This window comes from Morus notabilis, unplaced genomic scaffold (genome assembly GCF_000414095.1).
Source record: "Morus notabilis unplaced genomic scaffold, ASM41409v2 Scaffold42, whole genome shotgun sequence".
NCBI lineage: Eukaryota > Viridiplantae > Streptophyta > Magnoliopsida > Rosales > Moraceae > Morus > Morus notabilis.
In genome coordinates, this window is record NW_010360565.1 from 1,227,271 (window position 1) to 1,254,832 (window position 27,562).

General features: G+C 34.7%; 4 protein-coding genes across 5 annotated transcripts; 3 read left to right on the forward strand and 1 right to left on the reverse strand.

The window, feature by feature from the left end:
* The first annotated feature begins 986 nt into the window (after positions 1-986).
* LOC21409061 (coiled-coil domain-containing protein 94 homolog) lies at positions 987-2,766 on the forward strand. Its single transcript, XM_024164721.1, has 7 exons — positions 987-1,171; positions 1,346-1,501; positions 1,619-1,753; positions 2,039-2,102; positions 2,407-2,454; positions 2,553-2,612; positions 2,696-2,766. The coding sequence occupies exons 1-7, from the start codon at positions 1,064-1,066 to the stop codon at positions 2,764-2,766; spliced, it is 642 nt and encodes a 213-aa protein (XP_024020489.1). The 5' UTR covers positions 987-1,063.
* A 5,877-nt stretch (positions 2,767-8,643) lies between these two features.
* On the forward strand, positions 8,644-11,119 carry LOC21409062 (clathrin light chain 2). Its single transcript, XM_010096792.2, has 3 exons — positions 8,644-9,058; positions 9,386-9,539; positions 10,529-11,119. The coding sequence occupies exons 1-3, from the start codon at positions 8,724-8,726 to the stop codon at positions 10,877-10,879; spliced, it is 840 nt and encodes a 279-aa protein (XP_010095094.1). The 5' UTR covers positions 8,644-8,723; the 3' UTR covers positions 10,880-11,119.
* Positions 11,120-12,197: 1,078 nt separating this feature from the next.
* LOC21409063 (endochitinase A) lies at positions 12,198-16,948 on the reverse strand. Its single transcript, XM_010096793.2, has 5 exons — positions 16,109-16,948; positions 15,851-15,968; positions 15,124-15,238; positions 13,457-14,515; positions 12,198-13,197 (listed from the first exon to the last, which is right to left on the reverse strand). Exons 1-5 carry the CDS (start codon positions 16,293-16,295, stop codon positions 12,940-12,942), a joined length of 1,737 nt encoding a protein of 578 aa, XP_010095095.1. The 5' UTR covers positions 16,296-16,948; the 3' UTR covers positions 12,198-12,939.
* Positions 16,949-21,137: 4,189 nt separating this feature from the next.
* On the forward strand, positions 21,138-25,697 carry LOC21409065 (arginyl-tRNA--protein transferase 2). 2 transcript variants are annotated; one of them, XM_010096795.2, is made up of 6 exons: positions 21,138-21,379; positions 22,374-22,412; positions 23,001-23,151; positions 23,461-24,603; positions 24,932-25,253; positions 25,354-25,696. In XM_010096795.2, exons 1-6 carry the CDS (start codon positions 21,181-21,183, stop codon positions 25,468-25,470), a joined length of 1,971 nt encoding a protein of 656 aa, XP_010095097.1. In that variant the 5' UTR covers positions 21,138-21,180; the 3' UTR covers positions 25,471-25,696. The 2 variants fall into 2 exon arrangements, with proteins under 2 accessions (XP_010095097.1, XP_024020499.1); XM_024164731.1 differs by lacking the exons at positions 21,138-21,379; positions 22,374-22,412 and having other exon boundaries at positions 23,117-23,151; positions 23,434-24,603; positions 25,354-25,697.
* The last annotated feature ends 1,865 nt before the right edge of the window (positions 25,698-27,562 follow it).

The window sequence follows — 27,562 nt, forward strand, 5'->3', positions numbered from 1 at the left end:
TGATTATTTTATTTTTTGTATTTTTTTACTTCTTTATTATGTTCACCCTGATCAATCCACCACTTAATTGGGTAGGTTAAATTTGGAATCAAACCCATCTAAATTTAATTAGGTAGGTTAAAAAATCTCAAAAATCCACCCAATCCATTCACTCCTAATAAATACGACAAAAATAAATTTTAAAAAACGACAAATATGAACATTTGCCATTCCCATCCTCGCAAAGAAACTGTCGAACGCCTCCTTGTATATATGAAGAATTCCCGCGAGATTCGAATCATCAATACTTTATAAATAAAATATCTCTCTCTCTCTCTCTCTCTCTCTCTCTCTCTCTCTCTCTCTTTCTCTCTCTCTCCCCGCCCTTCGAAGCTTCCACCAAACTCGAACGCCGGCGGCATCTTACCCAAAGCGGATGTCTTTTTTCTTTTTTTGTTTCTCTCCTTTTTTTTTTTGAATGTTGTAGTCGATTCTTGCAAGCTTTGGAAATCGATTTGGTTGCTAAACTGAATATTGATTTAGGGTTTTATTTGTTTTAGGAGAAATACTCAATCATAGGTTATATTTTTTTTTTGTTAATTTTGATTAAGGTGTCGTATTCTGTAATTTTGTATTGTTTTTTAATCTGTATATTTTTTTCAATGCTTGATCATTTAAAATTTTCTCGTTCTTCTTTTTTTTTATTAATTTTTTTAGCTATTTGATATTTTAGATCTTTCTTGGAGATGCATTTTTTATGAAATCCAGGAATTCTTAGCTGTAGCACCTGAATAATCTGTGTACATTTATAAATAGGTTGACTGTGTTATTATTTGATAATTCGTGTTAGTGATTTGTGTTAGTCATAAGTTAAACTTGCATCACGAATACATTATAATACTGGTACTAAATGGAACTGGAGTATTTATTTGTAGCTTCCTCGGCTGAATTTCTTTATTGCATTGCATTAATGATAGATATTTCTTTTTAGGAAAAAGTGTAGAAAGAGTTTGAGACTTATTCTAGAAGCAGAGGAAACGAAAGTGCAAACTGAGAATTAGGGAAGGGAAGAGATCAGAGAAGAATGGGAGAGCGAAAGATGCTTTCGATGGGCATACGATGCAATCTCTGCGGAAATTTCATGTACAGGGGAACCAAAGTCAACGCCCGTAAGGAAGATGTCATTGCCGAGGTTTCTCTTCTTTCAATCTTTCTCCTTTCAAGTGGTTCCCAACAACAGATTTTCATTATTTACCTTTGTTTTTGGTTGATTTGGTGAATGTTTATGGCTTTAGCATGTTTCTTTTTGTTTTGTGCAAGTTCGTGATCCCTAGTGAAAAACTTATCAACTGTTATGTGTTTGCAGAAATATTTGGGTTCTCAAATTCAAATATATAGATTCTACTTCAGATGTAGCCAATGCGCGGCGGAGATAATCATGAAGCCGGACCCTCAAAATTCAGATTATGTTGTTGAGTCTGGATCAACACGCAATTTCGAACCGTGGCGTGATGAGGATGAGGTAAAATCCTTTTGCATTCTGTAGAGAGGACTATGTAGAAGTTTTGTTGAGTTTTCATCGCTGCTGCTGATGGGAATGGTTTTGTCTGTTTGCTAATGAATAGGTTTCTTTTGCCAGCGAGTAGAGAAGGAGAAGCGGGAAAGGGAAATCGAAGAAATGAGGGATCCAATGAAATCCTTGGAGAACACAACCATGGATTCCAAAAGAACAATGGACAACTTGGCTAATTTGGAGGAATTAAAGTCCATCAAGGTATATATGATCAACAATTGTTCCCACATCGAGGTTTCGGAACTTTTATTGGCTGCTCTAGTTATAGCTACCTGTTCATATATTTCAAATGTCCCATAAAATTGCATTATGATCATAGTCCATCCGTACAATCATGGTGTTTTTCCTTTTGCGTGTTGTACTACTAAATCATACTGCACTATCTTTCTCTTTTTAAATTTTGGTTTCTTTATGGTCCTTTTCTAGGTGAGTTTGTACACTTATATACTATCCTATAGTACTTATACAGGCCTTTATGTTTTCCAGTCCAGATACGCAACCATCAAGCAAGATGCAACGCTTGAAGCCTTGAATTGTACAGCTGTGGAAAAGTTAAAAATCTAAGATTTTTTAATGATAAAATTTTCTGCCCTCTAAGCTAAAATTGTTGTATGCCACTCCTTGAATCACTACCCTTCTAATGCCATCGTCCAATTTCATGAAACTTCTCTGCATACAAGATGTTTTCTGCCAGATGGTCTACCAAAGTGAACTAGAAGTGCAAACAGATAATTCACGTGCTAGTAAACTATTGAAAATTTTAAATGCGCATTTAAATGTTCTTTGCAATTTTCCTTGCCGCCTTATAAATCTTAGCTCTATTAAATTTGGGTGTTCTTGGCTAATATGATGGCAAGAGAAGAAATTGGATGAGGAGGATGAAGCACAAATTAAATCAATCAATTTCCATGTCATTATTTCTCTTGGTTTTGTGTCTTTGGGCCAAATTCTTTATTATGTAGGGGGCTTCTTTAATAGAAATTGATTTTTTTTCACAAACTAACGCATAACTCAAGAAACTATGTTCAAAGAATTCGTGAAGAAAATATTGATGATGATGGTTTCCTAATTCATTATAATCCAAAGGTAGGACATTTATGTTGGTTATTGTATGAATTTTATGGAGCAATAATGTAATGGCAGTAATGTGTGAGCATTTGGTGACAGAGTTGGTTGAAGCATATTGTGGTGGGAATAGTGTCTTAGAAGCATGAGATATAATAGGATATTTATTATTTAATTAATAAAAGAGTTTATTCATCATTTTATGTGCATATATTTATGAATATTTTATGAATATCAAATGAAAATTCCGTGATTGTTTATGTAACCTTAAACATAGTATATAAGTGTTATATACGAGAGGATAGTGTTTAAGGATAATAATCAAAAACATTGTTCATGATGAATTTAATTAAAGTTCAGAATCTTTAATTAAAACATTATTAATACATGTCATTCCCATTTAGAATGGAACAGTTGTATCTGCACTGTTAATATGGTGAGATATTGAATGAGTGTATTTCGCATAATAGGATAGTGTGGAACAAGGACAAAGACACAATATGAATTTCTAATAATTTCCGTTAAGCATAGAAATTCTAATTGAGTCTACCGATGGTCATATATAGAATGATCTTAATCCTGAGTTCTTAACAAACCCTATTTATGAATTTATGTCTTTTGATTTACTTGTTACGGATTCTGAGACCCTGAATCCTATTCCTTGTATTTTGGAGACATAATGAAATAGATAGTTGGGAATGTTATTGTACGAGATGGAATCCATTCCTTCTTGAGAAAGAAGTAGATAAATAATTCTCTTGTGTTGATTCGGTACTTGGATTAGTAAGAGCGCTCTAGTTCATGAATGTGTTTTATGAATCAATATCCATTAGAGAATCAATGGTACTCAATGATGCAGATATAATTAGAGAGGTTAACGGATTCAACCTGACTCTAATTATGAATTATTTATGGAGGATTGATCTATATGTAATGACTATATCAAATGAATACTTCACAGTTTAGAAGTAATTAATGTCTATAATTTCGAGAGTTCAATTCCAAGTTTATAGTGGAGTAACTATTGGAATTAATAGAATTAATTAATTAATTAAAGTGTTTAATTAATTATTAATTTTATTAGAGCTCGGGATTATAGGTCCATATGTCCCCGCGTCGTCCTTGTAATTCTACCAGACACAAAGGGTAAAATGGAAATTTTAGAATTACGGAATTCTAAAATTAAATACTCGAAAAATAATTAATTGAGAATTAATTATTATTTAAATAATGTGATTATTTAAACTTGAATTTGAACACATCTAGATTTATCCATTTAAACTTATTTGATAAGTTGTTCAATTTAGAATTCAAATTAATTTAAGTTTGACTTAAATTGAAATTTAAATTTGAGTCAAAATTGGACTACAGGATAAAAGATGATTTTTCTCTTCCTTCCCTATCTGAATTGGCGCCACACACAGGGTTAGGAAACCCTAGGGTGGCCGGCCACATTGGAGATAAGGGGATGGGATTTTTTGTTCCAAATTCAAAATTGGAGATAGATATTTGATTCTGTTTTGAAGTTTGACTTCTACTCTTTAAATATGATAATGATAGAAAATTATGGACACAATTTTTGAAGCATTATTCAGCCCTAATTGTTGGTGGCCGAATTTCTCAAGAAAAAAGAGAGCAAAAATATTTTTCTCCAAAAATTTCACATCGTGCATGCGTTAGTGTTTGTGGAAATTCGAGTGTATAAGAAACCTGTTTTGTCTCACGTATGCCCACACACACGTCTACGTGGAATCAAGGAATTGACGTGGAAGACTTTGGTATTCTAAACACAAACTTGGAGTAAGGACTGTTCGTGGTCAAAGAATTCAAGTTATCATCCGAGTCGGCTTCCAAGTATTTTTTCGGATTCAGTTCTTGATGTAAATTAATGCGATTAATTTATTCGTGCATAAATTAATATAATCTATAGAGTATCTCAAAAGTTTTTCTGAAATTTTTGTTATACACAATCCGCCTCCCCGCCACGCTTCCACACCCGAATTCGATTCGGGAACCAACAATTGCATGTATTATATTGTCGAAACTCAATGGCATATCTGTATCTAATGCGTGTGCTCGTAATATTATCTGGATTCATTAATCTTTGTAAACCAACCAAGTGACTGACTATTATTAGAATCCATAAAGAACGATGATTTCCATTTTCAGTTGGTCTGATGAAGGTGTTAGAATTCCTGTTATTGGAATTATTTAGCCTGTAGTTCACAAAATACATGTAGTCTTGTGCATTTTGTTTTCTATTCTGAGGAACGACTAAGTTTCCTCATACTCTTGTACACATTTGAAATGCAGAGATGTTGGAAAGTGGAATATTCGGTATTGAATGTAAAAAGTAAACAGGAATGTAAATATAGGAGATTGAGTCAAAACTAGAATGAGGAAACTTGTTTTAGATGATTTGATTTTGTTAGCTGATTTGTCTTTGTATAGTTTCCTAGAATAGTCCTCTTGTATTCCTATTTAAATATACAATGTAACCTATCAATTGTAAGCTCAATACAATATTTTTACCATATACTTGCTGTTAAGAGACAAAGTGTCTCTCAGAAGCATCCTGGAAAACCAACTGACTCGTTAAGAAGTGCCAGTTTTCCTTACAGCTCAAGCCGCAGAGGTTTTACACTCTCACTTTTCTCTTTCAAGCTTTATTGTTTGATTTATAAGCAGTCAAATTTGGCTTAGGTGTTCAAAAGAATGTATGTATTTGTGCTTTTGGGAACAAATAATTTGTTTCCTGGCAAGCACATAAGGTGCTAGATTGCATACCATAGTTGCATGGTCTGAGCTAAGCTCGTCTTGCAGATAAGCCAATTGCGGGTTCTCCACTTTTTTTCTTCCCCTTCATTATGTTTATGAACATGAATTATTGAATACACTTCTCCTGTCTTGCTTATTGGCAGGAAACCAAAGCAATACAGGAACTACCGATAATCCTAAATTTGTCATCAGGCCCTCGACAGTCGGTTTCATTAGGAAAAAGCAGTTGCTGCTTCCGATGGCGACAAAACGGAAAAGGTGGATGAGAGAAGCCAGAGAGCGTTCATGATAAAATCAATGGCGGTGGCAGCGGCAGCGGCACACAAGAAACTTTGCAGCTACACTTCGGCTGCGATGAGGACTAGTATGAACATTAACGACGGGTGTAGTAATGCATATCTAAATCCAATTTCCAGATAAAGAGGAGCTTCAGACGCCTGTTGTACTCGCCCAAAATATAGGTACTCAAATCTTAATTTCGAAGCACTTACCAACCCTTCACGTTCACACAAATTTTCTGATACCGTTCATTTGACAGTTTTCTCGAGTGAATTACAAGGATGATGTAAAGGTGGTTTTAGGATTTTGATGGTGATTGATCGTCTTTGGGTTATTGTCCAACAAAAAAACTACAACATAAATAAAAAACGACGATAACATTTGGCACCTGAAAATTTGGCATAATAACAGTTTAGAAACGACAACTAAATTACCATGAAAGGCAAGACCTGCATAAACGATAAAACCACAAAAACTAAGCGCTTGTTTAGGTCGTTGATTTGAGTTTTTAATTTGAGTTAAGATGTAATTTTATGTGAGAGTTTTTTATTGTAATAAAAAAGTTAAATGTGACTGTTTCTGAAAGCTTTTTACTGTAGTAAAACTCGAATTCTAAACTCAAATCAGTGAAATGAACAGAGCCTAAGGATGCGTTTGGAACTCGTTTTAAAATAAATTTATTTTTTATATGCTAATGAAAATGCAAACGTTTTTAATCTCAAACATAAATCATTTTTAAAAATGTGTTTAGTAGTTTTATTAAGAGATTGTTTTCAGTATAAAAAACTCATTACTGTCTCTCTCTGTTTGAGAGAATTTTTTTCATTTCTCTTTCATTTTATACTAAATTAAAAAATTATTTTTATTTCTACATTTTGTATTTATTGCGTTAAACGTCATTTTTTTTTTAAATTTATTTTTTTCTCAAAAAACGTGAAAGGATCAATTCCAAAGCTAAAAGTACGACAACCACCTGAACACGGACGATATCTTGGCAAGCGATTCGAACTGAAAACGCTACCATAACAACAAATAACTTGAAAACAAGTCTGCCAATTAAGTTTTGAAACGACACCTAAAATCCCTGAAAGGTCAAAGAACCTTGAAAAATACGACAAATAACTTGAAAATGTATTTTGAAAGAGGGCTCGAGCTTAAAAAAATAAAATAAAATAATTAAAAAAATATGATCCTTAAATACGACAAATAACATGAAAATGTATTTAAAACGAGAATGAAATTTTTTAAAGAGTACTTGTAAAAAAAATTAAAATTATTGCTTTTGCTTTCTATATTTCCACACTTTCTTTGCTACCAAGCAGGAGCTACGCATACGCTCTCTCCTTAAGGGGGGGAAAAATCTCAAGGAAAAAGAAAAAGGAAACTTAAGAGAAAAGAGAGAGAAGAGGATTCAAATTTATATCTCAAAATGGTGTTCAATAATGATTATAAATATAATTTAATGATAATTTTACACCTATAAAGTATAAGATTCAAATCCCGCACTCGAAGAAAAAAAAAAAAAAAAAAAAACTATAAAAAAAAAGGATTGCATTTTTTCATTAAGCTCAAATGAGATTCTTTGAGCTAATTTTAAAGAAAAATGACAGGATAAAACTAGGGAATACCACAAGTTTTAAGTTTAAATTTACATATGCCAAAAAACATAAACTATTGCTGAAAATACCACAGTTAAAGATACTTAAAATCATGAAATTCATAAAAATTATAAATATATACAATGACAAACCACAAAATTCTCACAAAATTTAATGGTACTAAATGAAATATACAAAAATACAAGTATAATTTTTCTCAATACACAACTTAAATAATGTCACTATGATATATTTTGTAATAGTTTTAATACTCATGACAAAACTCAATCCAACCTTAAAAACCATGACATATTATCTAAATACCCTCACTCACAAAGTAGTGGGTCCTATTAGGTTTGGTTTTACCAACCCATTAATGGAACTCATTATATGTGAATAGCATAAATTACGGGATGGCAATTCGTGTCACGTGTCGTGTTCGTATCGTGTTTTGATCACTTCTTCTTAAATCTATAGTCAACCTGAACACGTCGACCCATGACACGAAATTTTTTAAAAGCCACAACACGAATACGACATGACCACTTTAGGGGTTGACAAGATACGACTCAAAAATGACTCATGACATGAAATTGACCTGTAAACCTAAAATTGACACGAAAATTATGGGTCTGTTTAGTTCGCTGATTTGAGTTTTTAATTTGAGTTTAGATATGACTTTATGTGAGAACTTTTCTACAGTAACAAAAAAAATTAGACGTGACAGATTCTAAGAGCTTTTTACTGTAGCAAAACTCAAATTCTAAATTTGAATCGATGAAATGAACAGGGGACTATATGTTTTTCTTAGTTTTTACACATTAGAAGTAACTTAAAATTTATAACACGTTAAAATACAATAACATCCATCAAGATTAAGCAAGTAATAGTATAAGATTTTGAGAACAACTATAATGATGTCACAAGTTCACAATAAAATCTAAAATATGTAATAAAAACATATATATGTTGGAATTTATTTACAAATTTTGTGTCGTGTTCGGATTAAATGTGTCTGACACGAAATTAACACGTGTTTTTTGTGTCAATTTCAGGTTAATCAAATGTGATCCGGATTCTTTTTTCTAACTTTAACTCACGAAATTCGTGTCATTTTTTAGTCGTATTATTGTGTCATGATCTATATTACCGGCCTTAAGATAGATAGGAGTGACAAATTTTAGAAAAAGAAAATTAAAAATTAAAATAAAGGATTGCATTTTCCATTAAGCTTAAATGGGATTCTTTGCGTTAATTTTGAAATTGTCGTAATTGTGTTAAGATCATAAGGGTAAACGTGTCATAAAAATATTGTCCCATCGTCAAACTAGGCTTGACCATTGCTTTGCCCATACTGACCTTCTCGTTCCAGGACAAGGAAGGAGCTTTTTGCCTTGAGAGTTGTGTCCATTCTTCTTTTCTTTTCTAAGCGTTCGAATAAAAACTTGACCATGTCGTCCGAGTTCACCGACTCGTTCACTCAGCCCGGCAGTGACGACTCAGTCCCGGCCACCGGGTGGAGTCGCCCCTTTGACGATGACGGCAGCGTAGGCTACGACTCGTTCTCCGGGACTCAGTTCGTCGACTCCGAGTCTCTTAAGGATTCCCCCACTGACTCGCCGATCTTCCATGGCTCCACCGGGCAACCGGTTCCCTTGGCCCAGTATCCTCCGTCGGCCTACGGCGAGCCCATCCCGAAGGGCTCCGATGGATCGGACGGTCCGATTCTGCCTCCTACATCGGAGATGGACCGCGAGGAGGGCTTCGCTCTCAGAGAATGGAGGCGGTAAGGTTTCGAATCGTCTTGTTTCTCGTATTTATCGAATTTATCTGTCACCGATCTGCTCAATGGGACGATGTCTCCACAATTCATTTTGAACTGATCCTCTAGGTTTATAGTTAAAACATTGAAATTTTTGTTTCAATTCATCATTTTCTTAAAGAAATATGTAAGATTTTCATTTTTGGAGTGACGAAGTAACGAACTTTAGATCATACAATTGTAATGATTATTGTAATTTGTTCTTTAGCTTTTGCCATAATTCATTGGCTAGATTCTAGATATGATGCAAATTTTAGTGAAGTTCATGGAAAATCTTGATGTCCTAATCAGAGAGAACGCAATTCGGCTTCAGGAGAAGGAAAGGATGGAGAAGGAGTTGTTGAATCAGATAATTGAGGAAGCCGATGAATACAAACTCGAGTTCTATGAGAAGAGAAAGATCGCTTGTGAAAACAACAAAGCTTCCAACAGGGAAAATGAGAAGGTGAGAATGATATTTTATGTCACTTTTGGATGTGTGTGTCTCTGATACCAAACTGCTCCTTTTCTTTGTTTGCTATAATTTTCTTGTATTAATGATGTCAACACCTACTTATTTACTGTTTTCAATTATTGGGTGGTTAAAATCTTGATAGCTTTTTCATCTATTTTGAGAGTTATAGTTGATGATCATTCTCTGTTCTACAGTGAATTTTTCAAATGTCATAATTTCCAGATTGATCATTGCTCATTTATTGAGTAATGGGTTAAATTAGGATATGAATGGCAGTCTGATAGGCATAGTAAAGAATTTATGTTACTGGGAAGGGATTTAAGCATAATAAACAAAGTTTTACTTTTATGCTATCCTACATGATGGTTCCTCCCTCAGGTCAATATCTAGAATTTCCAAATGATGAGGTTTAGGGTACTAGAAATTGCATGTGATGGTTTATTGCAGCATTAACAATTTTCATTCTTTCTCCAATCTCTTTAAGCAAGCTCTGCATATTGTAACTGAACTCGTTTTTTTTTTTTTTTTTTTTTTTGCCTTTTCGTTTTAAATCCCCTTGAGATCGTATTTCCCTTGTAACTGAACTCATTTTGCAATTGTTAAAGTAGGTGAAGATTCTTTCTTTACATTTTGTTCTGTCAAAATTTTTCGCTGAGAAATCATGTGACCGGGAGCATAAAAGTGTAACGAATCAATTATGTTGGTTATTCGTAATTGCTTTCACAAAACTTGACTTTTCGCAGCAATGAATCTGATTAGTAAACGTTACCTAGAAATTTTGTTGCTTTTAGAGTTGATAACTTTGTCCTATAAGTTTCACTCCATAAAAGGTGTCCTATAAGTGAAATCTTGTATATCTCTAACAACTAGAATATGAAGGTTAGTGCTTAGTGGTATTAATTTTGTTCTACAAACCTTGAATATCTATGGAAGAACGATATGCGTGCTCAGCTGATTTTTATCCTTTTGGAGTTATCCAGTTGTTTTTGGCCAATCAAGAGAAGTTTCATGCTGAGGCTAATAAGAACTACTGGAAGTCAATCGCCGAGCTTATTCCTAATGAAGTGCCGACTATAGAAAATAGGAGAGGCAAGAAGGATCAGGAAAAGAAGCCATCCGTTGTTGTCATCAAAGGTCCGAAGCCCGGAAGGCCAACTGATCTTTCAAGGATGCAGCAGATACTTGTAAAACTGAAACACAACACACCTGCCCACCTAAAGCATGCTCCACCACCACTGGCAGCCCCCGGAAACGATGCTAAAAGCACTGCAGCTCCCACTGCAGCAGTGGCCTCTGCGGCTGCCCCCGTTAAATCTGTGGCTGTTGCTTGATAATTTGTCCCCAGCTTTCTTTGTCAGTGTCTCTAGATGATATTTCGTTGTAAGTTGTAAAAGGCTACTCGGTTAGAATGTTGTTTTAATTTTTGCCTTTTTATGTATAAGATAAGAAACCGGGCATCAGAAGAGGGCAGACCTTCTATTTGTTATATAGTATATCGTTATTATATCATATGATATCTTAGTGACAATTCAACAATAATTTTTTACTTTTCTTCATTTATTTTTTGGGGTGAGGGGTGTTGAGAAGAAATTCAAAAGATTAAAGCATATCAATGAGTTGAATTTGGAGCTTTGGATCGAGTGAAGATCTAGTAGAAGCTATCCTAGTTAGGGCTTGTTTAGAAGAGCTTCTTAAAAGCTGCTTTTGGCTTTTTAGGTTCAAAAATTATTTTTGAAAGTGTTTGGATGATCTGCAAGTGTTTAATTTTTCATAAGTGCTTCCAATCCAAGTCACAAAATTAGGCTTTTGAAATAGTACTTTTAAATTAAGTTCAATGTTTATAACCGAGTTTTATTAAGGTATTATAAATTTTATTTCAACATTTTTATTGCTTATTAAAAAATTTAAAAATTATTTTAACCTAATAAGCTTTTTTTAAAAATAGAATTCCAGACATTTTCTGAAAAATTTCGTGTCAAACGAGCCTTTAATGCCAGAGTTCAGGACCCAACTTTGTCAGCAAACTTACTATTCATGCTACATTAAATAACATTTTAAGAGAAATTAAAGGCTCGTTCTTTCGAGTGAAAAACTCAAAAAAATACAATTTGAGTTACAATTTTATTTGAGTTTATGTTCTTTTAAGTTTAAATTCGAGTTTAAACTCGAGTTCAAACTCGAGTTTAAGACTAAAACTCGAGTTCAAGTTTCCCCTTCAACTCGAGTTCAGAAACTCGAACTCAAATTAATGAACAGTATTTTTTCTATTCTTAAAAATGCTATAACTTTTTCGTTTTGATTCTGATTGAGATGATTTTTTTTTCTATGCGTTGACAACGAAAAGACGAATAAAACCCGACTCATATACGCTATTAAAATTTTTCATCAACATTGAGTTTTTATTTAAATGCTATATAAATACAAATTCAAGTTTTGACTCACTCAAACACAAACTCAAAAAGATTCTTATCTCAAATCATAACTCAAATGTATACAACTAAACACAAACTCAAGTTACAAGTTCAACTCAAGTTATAACTCAAATTCAAGAATCTCTTCTCTATCTCGGCTTTTTATTCGTTTTTTCCATCTTCCTTTCATACTACCTTGGAAAATTCTGCTCTTCATAAGGTGTTCTTGCTGGTTGGATAGTCGATATATATTAATTAGGTAACCTGCTGGCGGTGCCTGGAAAGTGATCTCAAATTTAAGAGTACCTTTTAGGGAAAAGGAAATGTTGCAATCTTGAAAGTTTCTTGACATTAGAATCAAGCCAAAAGTTGGATTGGGCAAAGGCAGTAACAGTACAATCAACAGTGATTATGAAGCTTGACTTTTGGGCTATGAATCTGTGGTCCTGCAACTGGATATCGTGATCCGGATGATATAATATAAGTATTGATGTCTAAGTATTTGCTCATGGGTAGTGAGATAATTTGGTCCACTGTTGTATTTGTATCTATTTGTTTCATCGTTCACCTTTTCAGACGGTTTAGAACCAAAATGGCTACAAGTTGATATGGTGAATTCGAAAAAGAAAATAGATCTTTTTCGGTGCTTCCTTGTATTTTGAACAAATCCCCAAGCTCTAAAAAGAGGACGAAAGGAACTCGATCAACTCATGAAAACAAGTACATGACACTACACCGTGAACGAAATGAGCGAGGAAGATTGTTCAGAATATCACTAGTTACCCTACTATTACAAAGACAATGATGAATTGCAATTAAAAATTTAACCGCGAATTCTTCCAATAAAACTTCACATTACTACTCATTGAAGCACAACTCTGGTTAGCTCTCACTGAATCCAGTTTTCTCTCGACTACCAAGAGCGTTGCAATTCAATATTGAAACTGCAATTTATGTGCAATAAAAATGCCCCAGAACCATCACCTACCAAGCACACTAGGAGGAGACCGACCGCCTCGCTCGCTGCCTATATCGTCTTCCAGTTCACTCCCATCTAAGCAAAGGCCATTGTTGTTGACACTGACTTCAGAACTAGCATTGCTGCTTGTGGCGAGCGGAGAATCTGAAACGCTAATTGCTCTGCTCCGAGCAGACCCTGCTCTCACACTGTACATAGAGGATGCAGGAATATTTGTCATCAACGGTCGCAAATTACCTGGGATGGTTCTCCTAATATCCTGCAGTCAAAATCTGAATCAGAAAAAATGACAGAATGCCAAACTTCCAAGTCTAAATTTGAGGAATAAAAAATGCTCAAATATAGAAGGTAATGGGAAAATAGGTCAACGCAAACATCAGCATAGACCAAAAAGCAGCGAAACACTTGATACAAATAAGTAGTAATAAAATATTGTATTCTGTAATAAGATATATCGAGTCTCAGACTCTCAAATAAACATAGGATGCGACATAAAATAAAATGCAGGAGACACATACCATATGCCGTATAGCCATGTCCAGGGACTTCTTTGAGAGTGTTCTACCAAAGCCTGAGCTTTCAGGAGAAGATTTTGCAGAGAGATGACCATAAGGAGAATGTTTATCATCTTGCTTTGGTGGTGCCAGTTTCCGCATATTTATTACCCTCTCCACCATTTTTGTTCCAATTAAAGCAGGGCTCACATTGTCATTGATTTTGTACTGGTTTCGACTTCCTGCAGGAACAGAACTTCCACTAGGGTGAACCATCCCATTGGGAGCGCGTCCTCTTGAAGGAGAGCATGATTGCCGTCTTGGCCTTCCACTTGAAGCAGGCTCGACAGAGGAAGATCGAGCACTTGGTGCTCCAGGCCTACCCCTGGTGGCCGACAGTGGCCTGTCAGGAAGTGATGTTCTTAAATTAGGTGGAGCATCAAGTGAAAAACCTGGCATCTCTGAGGGCTTCCATGGTCTGGATTTTACTGTTGGGGATGCTCCACGTGAGGGTACTGGATTTCTAGTTGCCGTGGAAACTGGCTTCGCAATTGAAGAAGAGGATTTAGATAGAGGGGCAGTTACACTGGGTGCAGATGATGGTGTTGAAGGTCGACGAGTTGGTGTTGATGCCCTTGATGTGGACTTGGGAGCAGGTACAGTAGGTCTGGAAGTTGGTGTTGAAGATCTCGCTGTTGATCTTGACAATGGTGTTGAAGATCTTGACGGAACTGTTGGCTTGGTTGTGGGTGAAGGCTTAGCCGTGGGTGAGGGCTTAGCCGTGGGAGAGGGCTTAGCTGAGGAAACTGCAGACCTAGTCACAGAAATTGTCAGCTTGCTTGAAGGCAAGGTTGCTCTAGAAGTAGGTGTTGATGGTCTCGAAGACTTAGACGTTGTAGTCAATGTGGGACGTCCAGTTGGTGTCAAAGGTCTTGATCCTGGACCTCCTGATGATGATGGTCTCCGAGTCCCAGCACCTGTAGAATTTAACGCAACTCTCGAAGAATTCAACCCAGGGGATGAAGCTGGTTGTTTATTTCCTACGCTGCTTCTGGGAGGATGCTCAGGCTGGGGGTTTGCCAACTATAAGCACGACGAAGAAATGTTTAAGCAGACAGTATTTAATGTTTCATGCAAAATGAACTGAAATATAACAATAAAACGTATCATGGAAACCTATTTACTCTGATATCATCTAGAAGATAATAACACAATGACAAGTGGCATACTCCCGTGGAGTACAATAACTTATTTTCTTAGAGGCACCCAAGTATGATACTTAGATTAATAGACAAGGACAGCCTTTCCAAAAATACAGACAACGAACTCCAGTTTGTAACAAGAAGTTCAAGAATTTGGAAGTTCAAATGAAACTGTGGCTTCATTGAAATGTTAAGGTGGGCTTCATTGAAGATATGCGAAAAGACATCAAAGTGATAACTCCTCTGCTACTTTTCTGCTTCAGTTTTTTCATCTTAAAGTTGTGGCAATGGTAAAAAAAACCAGCAATAATTACGTGTCTATAATTTGGAAAATAGAAAAAGCAAAGTTCTCTAAGAGGCCTACAAAAATAATAGCAACTTCCACTTGGACAGAAAATTTCAAGGCCAGCAACATTTAAACAACCACTTACATTTTCTGACACTTCAGAACAAGGAATGCTCCAATTAAAGTTTTAAGAAGGTGCTTACTCTAGATTTCAGAGCTGTCGGACGAGCCTTAGGTGTACCAAGCTGACTCATCAAGGTCTTTTGTGATTCCATCTCCAAAGAAGGAAAAAGTGGTGTCCCGGGGGGTGTTAGGAGCCTGAAACAAAAGAAAAAAAAAATCTAATTGATGCCAACTCAGAAGACAGATAAATGTATCCGTTTCCACCAAAGTTGTATTATTAACCCAACAAAGTTATATATGTTAAAAACACAAACACGGACACGCAGCACTCATTCATAGCAATAGGGGTGAATTCCTGGAAAGATATGTTCTAAAATTCTCTCCACAAAAACACCTTGATGGCTTTCGTTTCATTCCTCAAAAGTTTGTATCCTATACATGTGCAACTCTGAGTTGCACATATACGTGTGTCCATCTATGTTTCCTTTCTTGTGCTACATCTGCAAAAGGTATTTGCTCCCAACAACAACTCACAAGACAATTCTAATTGTGAGTATAGAAAATATTCTCTCGTATCCTTTAAAGATTTTCTTAAACTAGATTCCCATCTTGGATAATAAACAAAGGGATGGAATTTAAATTTCAAAAGAAAGCCTACTTTGCATGTGTATGATCTGCAACACATTATAGTCTCTGCAAGTGGAACTCTTTCCAAGCAAAATAAAAAAGAAAAAAATAATAGTAATAATAATAATACCACACAAAGAACAATATAAAATGGAAACGAAAATTCCAACAAACCATTACCAGTCATAGTCATTCTTATCATTGTCAGAATTGAGAAAATCATCAGCACCAGTCTTCCGCGGCGGTGCCGGCGTTGACGATGAGATGTTAAAAATCGGAGAAGTTCCGGGTTTTAATCCTGCAAAAATTCATCGATTAGGAATTTAAAAATACCTAAAATAGCAAGATTTTCAAATTAGGTAAGAAATGAACCACAGAAAAAATAAAAATTGAAGAAATAATCCGCACACTTCAAATCAGAAACTTGAATTTCTCTACCTAATGGAGCATCGAACTCTTCCGAACTGTTGAGAAGAAGATCGTTCCGCTCCTTCTCGCGCTTTTTCATCTCCAGAAACAATGCGAGCTCTTCCTCTTTCTCTTTCATCATCGAGGCTCGTAACTGCTGCCTCTGCTTCATCGCCGCTAGCATCTGCGATTCTGGAGCCCTAAAACTACGATTCATCTTCGAAATCCAAGTCCACGAACCAAATTTAAAAATATATATAATTTAAAAATATCAAAGAAACCTAACACGAGATTCTCTTTCACGTCTCCAACAACCGCAACAAATTCACACCAAACGCTTTGTCGTCGCCATCAAATGGCGCTTCGGAACCAAACCGAGACAAAAGGTTAGATCTGAAACCGAGGTCAGACGGCGTGCGAGTCCGAAGCACAAATTCTATGTATCAGCATTCCATTTCCTCTCTCCGAAGGGGAAAAGGCTCAACGAGGAAGCGAAAGTCGCAGAGGACCCAAAGCTTGAAGCGTCTCAGCTCGAAGAGGCCGCCATTTTTGCTGTACGAACTCAAGTCGCGTGTGAGCTAGAAGATGAGATAGCGAGAGAGAGAGAGAGAGAGAAAGAGATGAGATGTATTCAAGGAACCGCCATTGATGAAGAACGAAGCTCGAAAACCTCGTGAATGGGAATTGCAGGGAGTGAAAAGTGGAAGAAGATCGGAAATTTCAGAGAGGAGAGGAAGGAGAGTGGCATTAAATGGTAAATATTAGAGGATTTGGAGTCCGAAATGGGGGAAAATGAATGGGGTTGCAGTGCAACTGCTCTTGTTGTTTCTCTCACTTAAAGACTACGTTCTCAGGTTGGGCTTTCTGGTGCGTGAATAATCACGAGATTGCCCTCTTTTTTTATATATATATATTTTATTTTTATTTCACTTGTTGTTGTTGTGTGTGTCTTTTTTGAATTTTGAAATGAGCGTTTCTGCAGTTTAGTCCTTTTGTTTTGTAGTAATTGTAGTTGAGGCCCTATTTTCATGTGGAGTTTTCACATCATCGCCGGTGGGGACCTGACGGGCTCATACGGAAATGAATGGTAAAGGATATCAAGTGGCATTTTGATTTTGTCAACATGAATGTTCTTCTTTTTTTTTTTTTTTTGAGATTTTCTCAGACATGTCATTTTTAAAATTAATTTATGACCGTTAGATTCACATTAAATTTAATAAATATATAAAATAAATAAATTTTTATACATATTGAGATTTTTCAGTAATTTATATTTTATGATCTATCGATAAATTTCCTTTTGTTTTCTTTTCTACTAGAAAAAATAGGAATGCTGTTAAATTGTCTGATGAATATTCTTGACCTTTAATTTGCAAAAAAAAGGTGTAGCATCCACATTCTAGTACCTAAAAGTTTTTCTTTCATTTAAAAGATGCCATTTTTAGGAAATATGTTTTAAATTTAATTAGCTTGTGCATGTGTTAGTCTGTTAGATATATATTCTTCTTATTAAACGAGTATGGGTTACTAAAAACGAAAAACAGTGACTGTATTGCAGACAAACACAAATAGCTAATGTTTGTTTGTATTATCTTCCTATTTGCGGGACAAAGGAGGGCAATAATTGCGGAATAATATATACTATGTTTTCTTTTTGTTAACTTTTGAAACGATACTTTTTATATTAATTTTATATCTTAATAATAGGAAATGCATCATTTAAATCGTACTATTTTGTTATGAGACAATTGCATGCAGATGAGCAGATGGAATATTGAAAAAGCAGAGAAAAGAAGAAGACGAAGGAGAACGGTTTTGGAAAAAGCTCAGCTCAACACTTGGAGGTTGAGAAAAGAATATGTTATATTCCATCTCTACAAAGTATACCCTAACACGTGTACAAACTAAAGCTTAGCAACCTGTACAAAAGAAATAAAATTAAAATTAAATAACTTTACAGAAGTAGCTTACTTTTCCTATAATAATGTATTTTACTCGGGTTAACACTTCGAGAACCATATTCATAATATGATCCGAGCTAACAAAAGCAAATTACCACAATACAAAAATCTCCATATTATATATGTAGGTCTAATGTTGTTTGGAGTCTTCTCAAAAAATCATATCCAGATGACCGCATGTCGAATAGGCTTATCAAAACATGATTCTATTCCCTGGTTGTACAAAAGTAGTCAAAATAAATGTTCACTCTTTAAATTGAAGAATATTTATATGCTTAGCATATATAAGATTAAACTACTAGAATCTTCTAAAAATCTCCTTGGGTTGAACTCTATCCTTCAATCTTAGTAGAGTCATAAGTTTGAGTATGATTAAATGGGCCGGCCCAAAATCCGTCATTATTGGTCTGGACCCAACCCAGCGCTGTCTAGAGGTTAAGATCCTGTCAAGATTTTAAACTTAAATATTTATTCATATCATACTGTTCCTCTTTTTTAAAGTTTTTTTTTAAAAAAATTACCTTAATGGTATAATAGTAATTATTATTTTTTGAATTTTATTTTTAATTTTATATTTATAAGTAAAATAAGGGTATAATAGTAATTTAATGGTAATATCAGGAATGTGAGTCATAATCTCAAAGGAAGGCATAGGAGTGCTAATCTCATTCCTCAACACTAAATTTGAGTGGGGCCCACCAATCTCACTCTCATTTTAAGATAAGAAAGAACAAGTAAACATGAGATTGATTCTCATTTCCCACTCATATTCCTCAATCCTAATAAGTAAACATGTCATTATAGTGTCCTAAGTATTTTTCTCACCGGTTATATTAAGGACAAATTTTATAAATTCCCCATGAACTTTGGTACTTGTGTGAACATGCCCACTTAACTTTAAAATGTGCATGTTTTATCTCCTGAAATTTGTCACTTGGGTCAACATGGCCCCTAAGTCTAACTCTATCAACTTTTTTAACAGAAGTGTTTATAAATGCCCATGAACTTTGCTACTTGTGTCAATATGCCCTTGAAATTTTAAATGTACATGTTCTTCCCGTGAAATATTATATGTCTCTAACTTTTTCCCCTCCATCTTGATTCTATCAATTTTTGGAATAGAAATGTTGATATGACCGTTAAATTGCTAATTAGCTATGATATTTGGGGTTTATTGAATGTTTTTCTCTAAAAAAAATATATTAGTTAGGTATCAATTATCAAAATATTAGTTGATTAAAAACAATAAAGAGGGAAAAAAATGAGGAGCGAATCAGTATAATGTAATGAGTTTTATTAGTCTTTTCTTAATAATATTTAACCTAAATAGAAGTGCTCGACATAAAACATATTTTTTTAAAAGTTTCAACACAAACCTTAAGAAACCCATTAACTAAACAAACCTTAAAAAAAACTCTTTACCATAAAAAAAAAACAAATACATAATACAAAATTTAAGGAAGAATCTATCATCTATATTAAGAAATCTATTAATTTAATAAGCTTATTCTAATGAAAAAGAAAAAAAAAAACCTAAAAAATTAACAAACCTATTAACGGTAGAAATTCGTCAACAAGATATATCAAATTTCAGAGTGGTTAGTGCAATGTGGAAGATCAAAAACACGATTAAGAGGAGATTATGCAGTAAGAATGCACAATGATTTATAGTGGTTAATTTTTAATTCAAGAGTTGTGTCTAGTCTCTCTCTCTCTGAATTAATCCTCTCCATATATAAATATCCACTGCAATCTCTACAATTTTTCTTATTTTATTCTGGTATATTTTCCATACATTTGGAGATAATATTCCCGGTAGGTTGGGATTTCTGCTAATCAACATGATTTCCTCACTTACTTCCCTACTTACTTTGTATATTTTAATTACAAATCACAAATCTTGGAACAAGTCTCGTACTTCTCTCGATCTGCATGGACTCGACTTCGTAGGTGCTCTCAGAGCCACCTCCGCTTACAAATGCTGGTGTGGTCGACCTCCTGTTATTCTTGACTCCCCAAAAGTGGTCGACCACCTTTGCATGCCACTTCCTTTACTTGTGGTCTACTCGTAAGTGAACCATCATCCGACGTGGTAGTTAGGGTAAAGCTGTCTCCGGCCATTTAATGCCCTTAATTATGATGCGCGGGTCTCATCCAATGCCCAGCTTAGGGTTTGAAATTTTACCCTACAACAAAATCCATCACCTTTATACAGATTTGCTCCTCATTTCTCCCTCTTTATTGTCTTTAATCAATTGATATTTTGAGAATTGTTGCATAACTAATTTTTTTGAAAGGAAAGACATTCAATAAACCTCAAATATTATAGTTAATTAGTAATTTAATGGTCATATCAATATTTTCGTTTAAAAAATTGATAGACTCAAGATAGAAGGAGAAAGTTAGAGACATATATATTTCAGAGTTTAAATAGCGTATTAACACAAGTGATAAAATTCATAATGCGTTTATAAGTATTTCTGTTAAAAAATTTGATGGAATTACTCAGTGAATATGTTGAGATAAGTGATAAAATTTAAAGAACACAATCTACACATTTTAAAGTTTAGGAGAGGATGTTAACATAAATAACAAAGTTAAAGTTAAGGAAGAATTTATAAAATTTGTCCTAATATTAAGGTCAACTAAAAAGGTTGAGTATAGTAGGATTTGCTGCCACGTAGGACTAACAAGATGCCATTAGCGGGTTTAATTCGGCGGAATCCGTCTTCCGTGACCCAATAAAGCAAACTACCACGTGTACCACAACTAGCCTTTTTTCTGCTCACACTTTCTCATTTGCTTTTTTTTTTTTTCAATTGAAATATGTCCGTTCATTTTGTTAATTCGAGTTTAGAATTTAAAATTTATTACAGTAAAAAACTCTCATAAATAATTACATTTAACTTTTTTATTACAGTAAAAAGCTCTCATATAAAATCACATCTCAACTCGAATTAAAAACTCGAATCAGTGAACTAAACGGGTCCATATTCGTCATGTCGTCAAACGACGTCGTTTTCTTCGCGAGCAGAAATCAAATGATAGATCATAGAAATTAGAACCACCCTTGTAAATCAGTAATCCCCCGACGCAGAAGAGCCAACTCTGGGCAGAGAAGAAGAAGAAAGAGAATCGGAGATGGCAGGGAAGATGAGGAGCGAGGCCAGCAGCAGCAGCAGCAGAACTAGCGATGCCAACACCACCGACGAAGACAACAACAACAGCAACAACAATGGCGGCGGCGGCTTCGGCAGCGAAAGTCTGGTCGTCGATTGCGGAAGGAATCGAAGCTCTTGCGGCTATTGTAGATCCCCCGGTCGCACCAGCATCTCTCACGGTTCGTCTCTAAATCCTCTCCGTAATCGCTTTGCTATCTTCTCTTTATGATTCTTTGTTTTCGTGATTGGATTGATCGGTGTTGGTTGATTCGATCGTTTGTTAGAATTCTTCTTGTTGATTGGAATTGAAGTTTGGACCATCAAGCTAATCAGAATTTCTGTGGATCTTTTGTTTTATTTGATTGTGTTTGGTTATTTGGTCAACGATGTTTTCGAGGGGAATTCAGAGAAATTTGCGTAATTTCAAGATTTCGTGTTCTTGAGACTAAGTGGAAGTTATTTTATGTTTCTTTTTTCTTTTTAATTTTTTTTACCGTTTATATTATGTGAATTAGTACTCTAATTAAATTTGAAAAAGTTATAAGAATTGTCGATAAGTTCGTTCACCACTCTTGCGATGAAATCTGAGCATGATCAAATTTTGCTTGGTTGCGGACACTTATTTTTCTACTTGAAACGTTTGTTACTTTCTCTTTCAGAGACCAACTAACTATCCATGTCTCGTCTCTAGTGCATCGGAATAACTGCATTGTTATTTTGCTTATGTCTGTAAGTTGATTGTATCGTGTGGATGAGTGATATAAAAACCGTATACATGAAGAAACAAAAACATGCATTTAAGCAAACCCATTTAAAGTAACAAATGTCCTTTCATTATTTTGGGGTTGTATCTACCACGTCATATTTAAGGATGATGCTAGGGATCCCAAATAATCTGCCAAATGTTACCAAGTGATTCCACAAGTAAATGGTTATTTTCCAATTTATGGAATCAAATTGTACAAATTTGTACTTTACCAATTGGAGCATAACAACTCAACGCATCACATCATTTGGTACAGAAAATTTGGTAGATAACGCGGGATTTTGAGCATTTCCCTTAGATTAACGTTCGTTGTTCTAACTGTATTATTTTTGTTTTCGCGTGTGGTTAAACAATCATGTATAGATAATTTATGTCTGATAGTGGTTCTATATTTATTGGTTTTGCAGGTTTATGGGCTCGTAGCCTTACAGTTAATGACTATCAAGGTTGGCGAATTTAACTCTTTCTATATTCTGTAAATCTGAAACTTGCTTTTGTTTTTGTACACTATAATAGGGCCCTTGATCTTCGTGATGTCATAGGTCTGATTTCCGACGGTTATATCCTGAATATAAGGCATCCTTGTAAAATTACATAGCTCGTCAACTGGGGTGGTCTGACATTCCTGTTCTGATGCTGGATGCTTAGGGTTGTCTTAAACTCCACATACTCTCACCATAATTCAGTGTGTTACTGAACCTATGTTTTTAGATGATCTTTAGACGTTCCTGACCCTGTGCTTGTGAATGCTCATTGTAAGCAGGGTCTTCCATTATCTGAAATAAACTAATGAATTATATTCCCAAGAGTTGGCCTCTCTAGCAATATTTTACGTCTCAACTCATTATATTATATCACAAACACACACACACACACACACACACATTTGTGTAATGTCTAATGTTCTAGAGGAGAATTTACCATTTTTTGTGCGAATAAGATACCATTATTTTTCCTGTTGTTTTATTGGCCAGTTTTTATTTATTCTGATTAATGTTTAATTGCTTTATTCATAACTAATGAAATTTTCTTAGATCTTCTTGACCGAGGTTGGAGAAGATCTGGTTCTTTCCTTTACAAACCTGAGATGGAAAAAACATGCTGCCCTTCTTATACTATTCGTTTGAGAGCTGGTGATTTTGCTCCTTCTAAAGAGCAACTTCAAGTGACTAGACGGGTGCAAAGGTATACTTTTATTGCCTTTTCATTTGAGGGGCATTTCTTTTTACAATCTGCGAAAGGAGAAAAAGAGAGTCAACGGTTTAGCTAAGTTCATTTGTTTTCATGCAATTGTGCATGAAGTAAATATATGGTGCTGTGAGGTGACAGATTTTAGGTCACTTGAAAATTAATGTGTATCCATTATTATGTAGTGCTTTAATTAATAAGCTAAAAATTGTTTCGAGATTTTCAGGTTATTTTCAAGTTCTGAAAAGGATGTACTTTCTTGTGAATATGTTTTTGTAGTGAGCCCTGACAACAGTCTATGCCTAGGTTTTTAGATGGAAGCCTGGATTCTAACAAGCCAGTCAGATTAAAGGAGGATTCAAATGCTTCTAAGGGAACCTGCAGTTCTGCTGATCTTGGAGTTTCAAGCTCATCAATGAAAGAATGCTTGTCTAGCAGCAATGCAGAAAAAAATAATGCTGAAAAAATCTTGCAATATTTAGCAGACAAAATTGATAATTTGGTGCACACGTTTGTTGAGAGTGGGCAATTTCCTAATGATCTTCAATTGCCAAAAGCTTCTGTTAAAAAGGTTTTACAAGGAAAAAGAAAGCTATTTGTTGAGGGATCAGAAAATCTACTTTACTGCAGCAATATTGCATTCCAAATAGCGGCTGCCATAAAAAAGCGAGCAGAACCTGCTATGGAGGATACCCACCGTTCAAGAGTTTCCAAAGAGGTTAAGGATGAATGGTCTTCCAAGGCTATTTCAGAAAAGCTGGCAAGTTCCCTAAATCAGCTAGCAGAAACCTCTGGCCTTTCTGTCAGGGCTTGCAATGGACACATAAATTTTTATTCTGGCACCATTAAAGCTTCCTTAGATGGAAGTGCTGAGGTTGTGACTGTGACCGAAGGATCTGCTGCAAGACGTGAAAGTAAACCGTGTTCTTTGGGGAATAGCTATGAGCATTCCCCTGTAAAAAGAAGAAAGCTTGAGATCCATTTGAAAAGATCCAGTTTTGATCCAGAAGAGTATGCATTGTATAGACGTTATCAGATAAAAGTCCATAATGATACACCAGATCATGTCACGGAAAGTTCATATAAAAGATTTCTGGTCGACACTCCCTTAATCTTTGTTCCTCCAACCAATGACGGTACAGTTCCACCTTGTGGCTTTGGCTCTTTCCATCAACAATATGTAATTGATGGGCAACTAGTTGCAGTTGGTGTCGTAGATATCCTCCCTAGATGTTTGTCAAGTAAATATTTGTTCTGGGATCCGGACTTTGCCTTTCTATCACTTGGCAAGTACTCAGCGCTTCAGGAAATAAATTGGGTGAAAGAAAATCAAATCCATTGCCCAAGTCTCCAGTTTTATTATCTTGGGTATTATATTCACTCCTGCAATAAGATGAGATATAAAGCAACATATCGGCCGTCCGAGCTTCTTTGTCCTCTCCGTTACCAGTGAGTTACCTTTGTATACATAAATATGACCTTGCAGGGCATGTAATGCCTTTCTAAGACGACATTATCAATACCGCTTTTTTATTTTGAATTTGACCTCTTATCTTATGTGTATATGCCATGCTGCGTTCCATTACCCCTTTCATTTTTTAGTTGATATTCTCTCTGACATGTTTTTTAAGGAGAAAAACCTTAGATGGGAAGAAATAAATAGATGACATTCGAGCTGCAAATAAGTAAAACTTAAGTTGCGAAAACTTGCTAGTGTCGTGGACATCCCAAGTGTTTGATTTTTCTGATGAGCTGATACGTGATTTCCCTTCTCCAGGTGGGTTTCATTTGATGTTACCAGGCCTTTCCTAGATCGAAAGGCATACGTCGTCTTATCAGATTGTGCTCTCTTACAAGATGGAGAGTCTTCAGACCCCAATGCTTCTGAGCAAGCCATGGAAGTGGAACACAATGACATTAGCTTCGAAGGCTCCAACGATGTTCCTATGCATCAGACCAACGAGGACGCTGATCCTGAATACGAGAGTTCGGACGATGAATCAGGCGGAGAATCCAGCGATCCGGAATCTGTTCAATTCGAAATTGGAGATATCAACAACATTCTAATTGGGTTGAAAGGAACTTGTCTAAAATACAAGGTGTGTATTTCCATTGTATATTTAGTGACTCAAAAATATAGCTCTTTCCTTTGTCATTTAATTTACTCACCAGTCACCACATTGTGCTTACCCCATGCAGGATCTACAGCGAGCTTTTCGTCCCTCGAAAAGGAGTTACTTGGAAACCCAGTTGCATAGATACTTGAGAGTTGTAGGCAAAGAGGTTGGTGAGCGGATGATCTATTCACTTGGATGACTTGATTACTTCTTCGAGGCTTTATTGGATTCCAATCCCGAAAACAAAAAAAAAAAAATATATATATATATATATATATATCAATGTACATTCATGAATTTGTTGTCTAGTGCGGTGATTACTTCTGGGGCACAAAAAGTTTGATCTATAATGAAAGCTTTTCTTGTATTACGCATTGTTCATTTCAGTTTCTTCCTTCATCCAGGTTCACTATGGCATATGGATGTGTATTTATCCATTTAGATATACCAAGTAATCTGCCTTCTGATTGCTTCAATGAATAGAACGTGGGATTTGGATTAGTTTTTTCTTTTTTGTTGGGCTCTATACTTAATCAATTGAATTCCTTCGAGACTCGAATCTATTTCAATTGTCTTTCGTAGAGCTCAATAGAGAACTATTTAACAAGCCTTGACTATTAGTATAGTAGTAATCTGAAGAAGAAAAAAAATGTCTCCAAAACATATTGATGCTTAGAAGTTGGAACAATGTTTGAAACTTATTTATTAGCTTTTAAGCTCCCTTTGCAGTTTATCTGGTAGGTTTTAAAAAGATAAATTACTGGTATTTTTTTTGTTTTTAACCGTTAAATTTAATTAAAATTACGTGAGACATAAAAATATGCTGTATAAATAATTTTTAATAATTGTTTCAGAATAAACAGTATCTAACAATTAAAAATAGGAACTACTTATGAAACAAGCTCTATTTTCGTAGCTCTCCAACAATTTCTTCTTCTCAACTGAGAATAGAAAATAGATCAAAAAGGCTTCGGTCCTCCCAGGGAGTAGGGAATCTTTTAGAACTTGACAGGAGACAAGTGCCACCGGGCAACGACGAAGTGAGTCCCACTGTTAATCGGTGCCACGTGAAGCAACACCTATAATTTTGGCTTTCGAATTTCTTGCAGAATAATTTTGACTTTCTAATTTCAGCCGACCACTTCTGCCGCTAGATTTTACACAAACCAACGGCTTCTTTCTTCAACTGCCCTGGACAAACTTGAAAAATGGCAGTTGTGAAAAATAGAAATAAATATTATAATATTGATAGTTAATCCTTAAATATGAAAGTACTGTTAGCTAATTTATGGTTAATTTCACTTTTGCCCACTGAAGTATGTTTGTTATTCTATTTTTACCCTTAAACTTCAAAACTTACAAATTGCACGTAAAATTATGCTCCTTATCTCATGGTTGGCTATTTAGTCACAAAAAACTTAAAAAATCGAGAGAATAAACCGTGTGAACTTCACATTACTGAATAATAAATAATATTTTAGATACGTCTTTAAGGTGAATTAAGTAAATTTAGCACTCATGATTTCGTTACCCAACACGTTTATGTGATGATTTTTTTTCTCAAACATATTCTTTTATTGCGAAGGAAAACTATGGAGAATAAAATAAATAGCAAAAATACAATAAATAATTGAAGTAAATAATAAAATTTAAAATTATTTAAAGTTAATAGCAGTAAATTAAAATTTTATTTAATAAAAAAATATTTTTATCATATAAATCCAGTAGTAAAAAGAACTTTTACGTAATAAAAATTTTATCACTTAAATCTTTAGTTACATAAAAAAATTTATGAGGCATCTTTTTACTAATATTTACTTTAAATATTTTAAAATTTGTTATTTACTTAATTTAATTTAAAAAATATGCTATTTACTACCGTCAAAAAATGGATATTTGTTCTTTATGAACATTATTATAAGAGTATTAATACTTCAAAATAGTTGGAAGGAAAAAATATCTTAACCCCTTATTTGTATTAAAAATCACACTTAACATTCACAACACACACATATTTGATTATTAATTCTGAAATAATTCGGCAAATAAATTATCTATCACAAAAGCTCCCAAAAAAAAAAAAAAAACATAAACTTATTTTTTTAAAAATTTTCTCTAGTAAGCCTAGCTTACTTATAGTGTCAGTTTTTTACTATTTGATAGCTTGATTTTATTACTTACCAATCTTGACTATTTTTGTTGGTTCTTGGTGGTTTTAGTGTGTTTTTATTGTGTTTTATCTTTCTTTTGTACGTTTGAGTTAAAATGAATAAAAAGATCTTCAAAAGAGT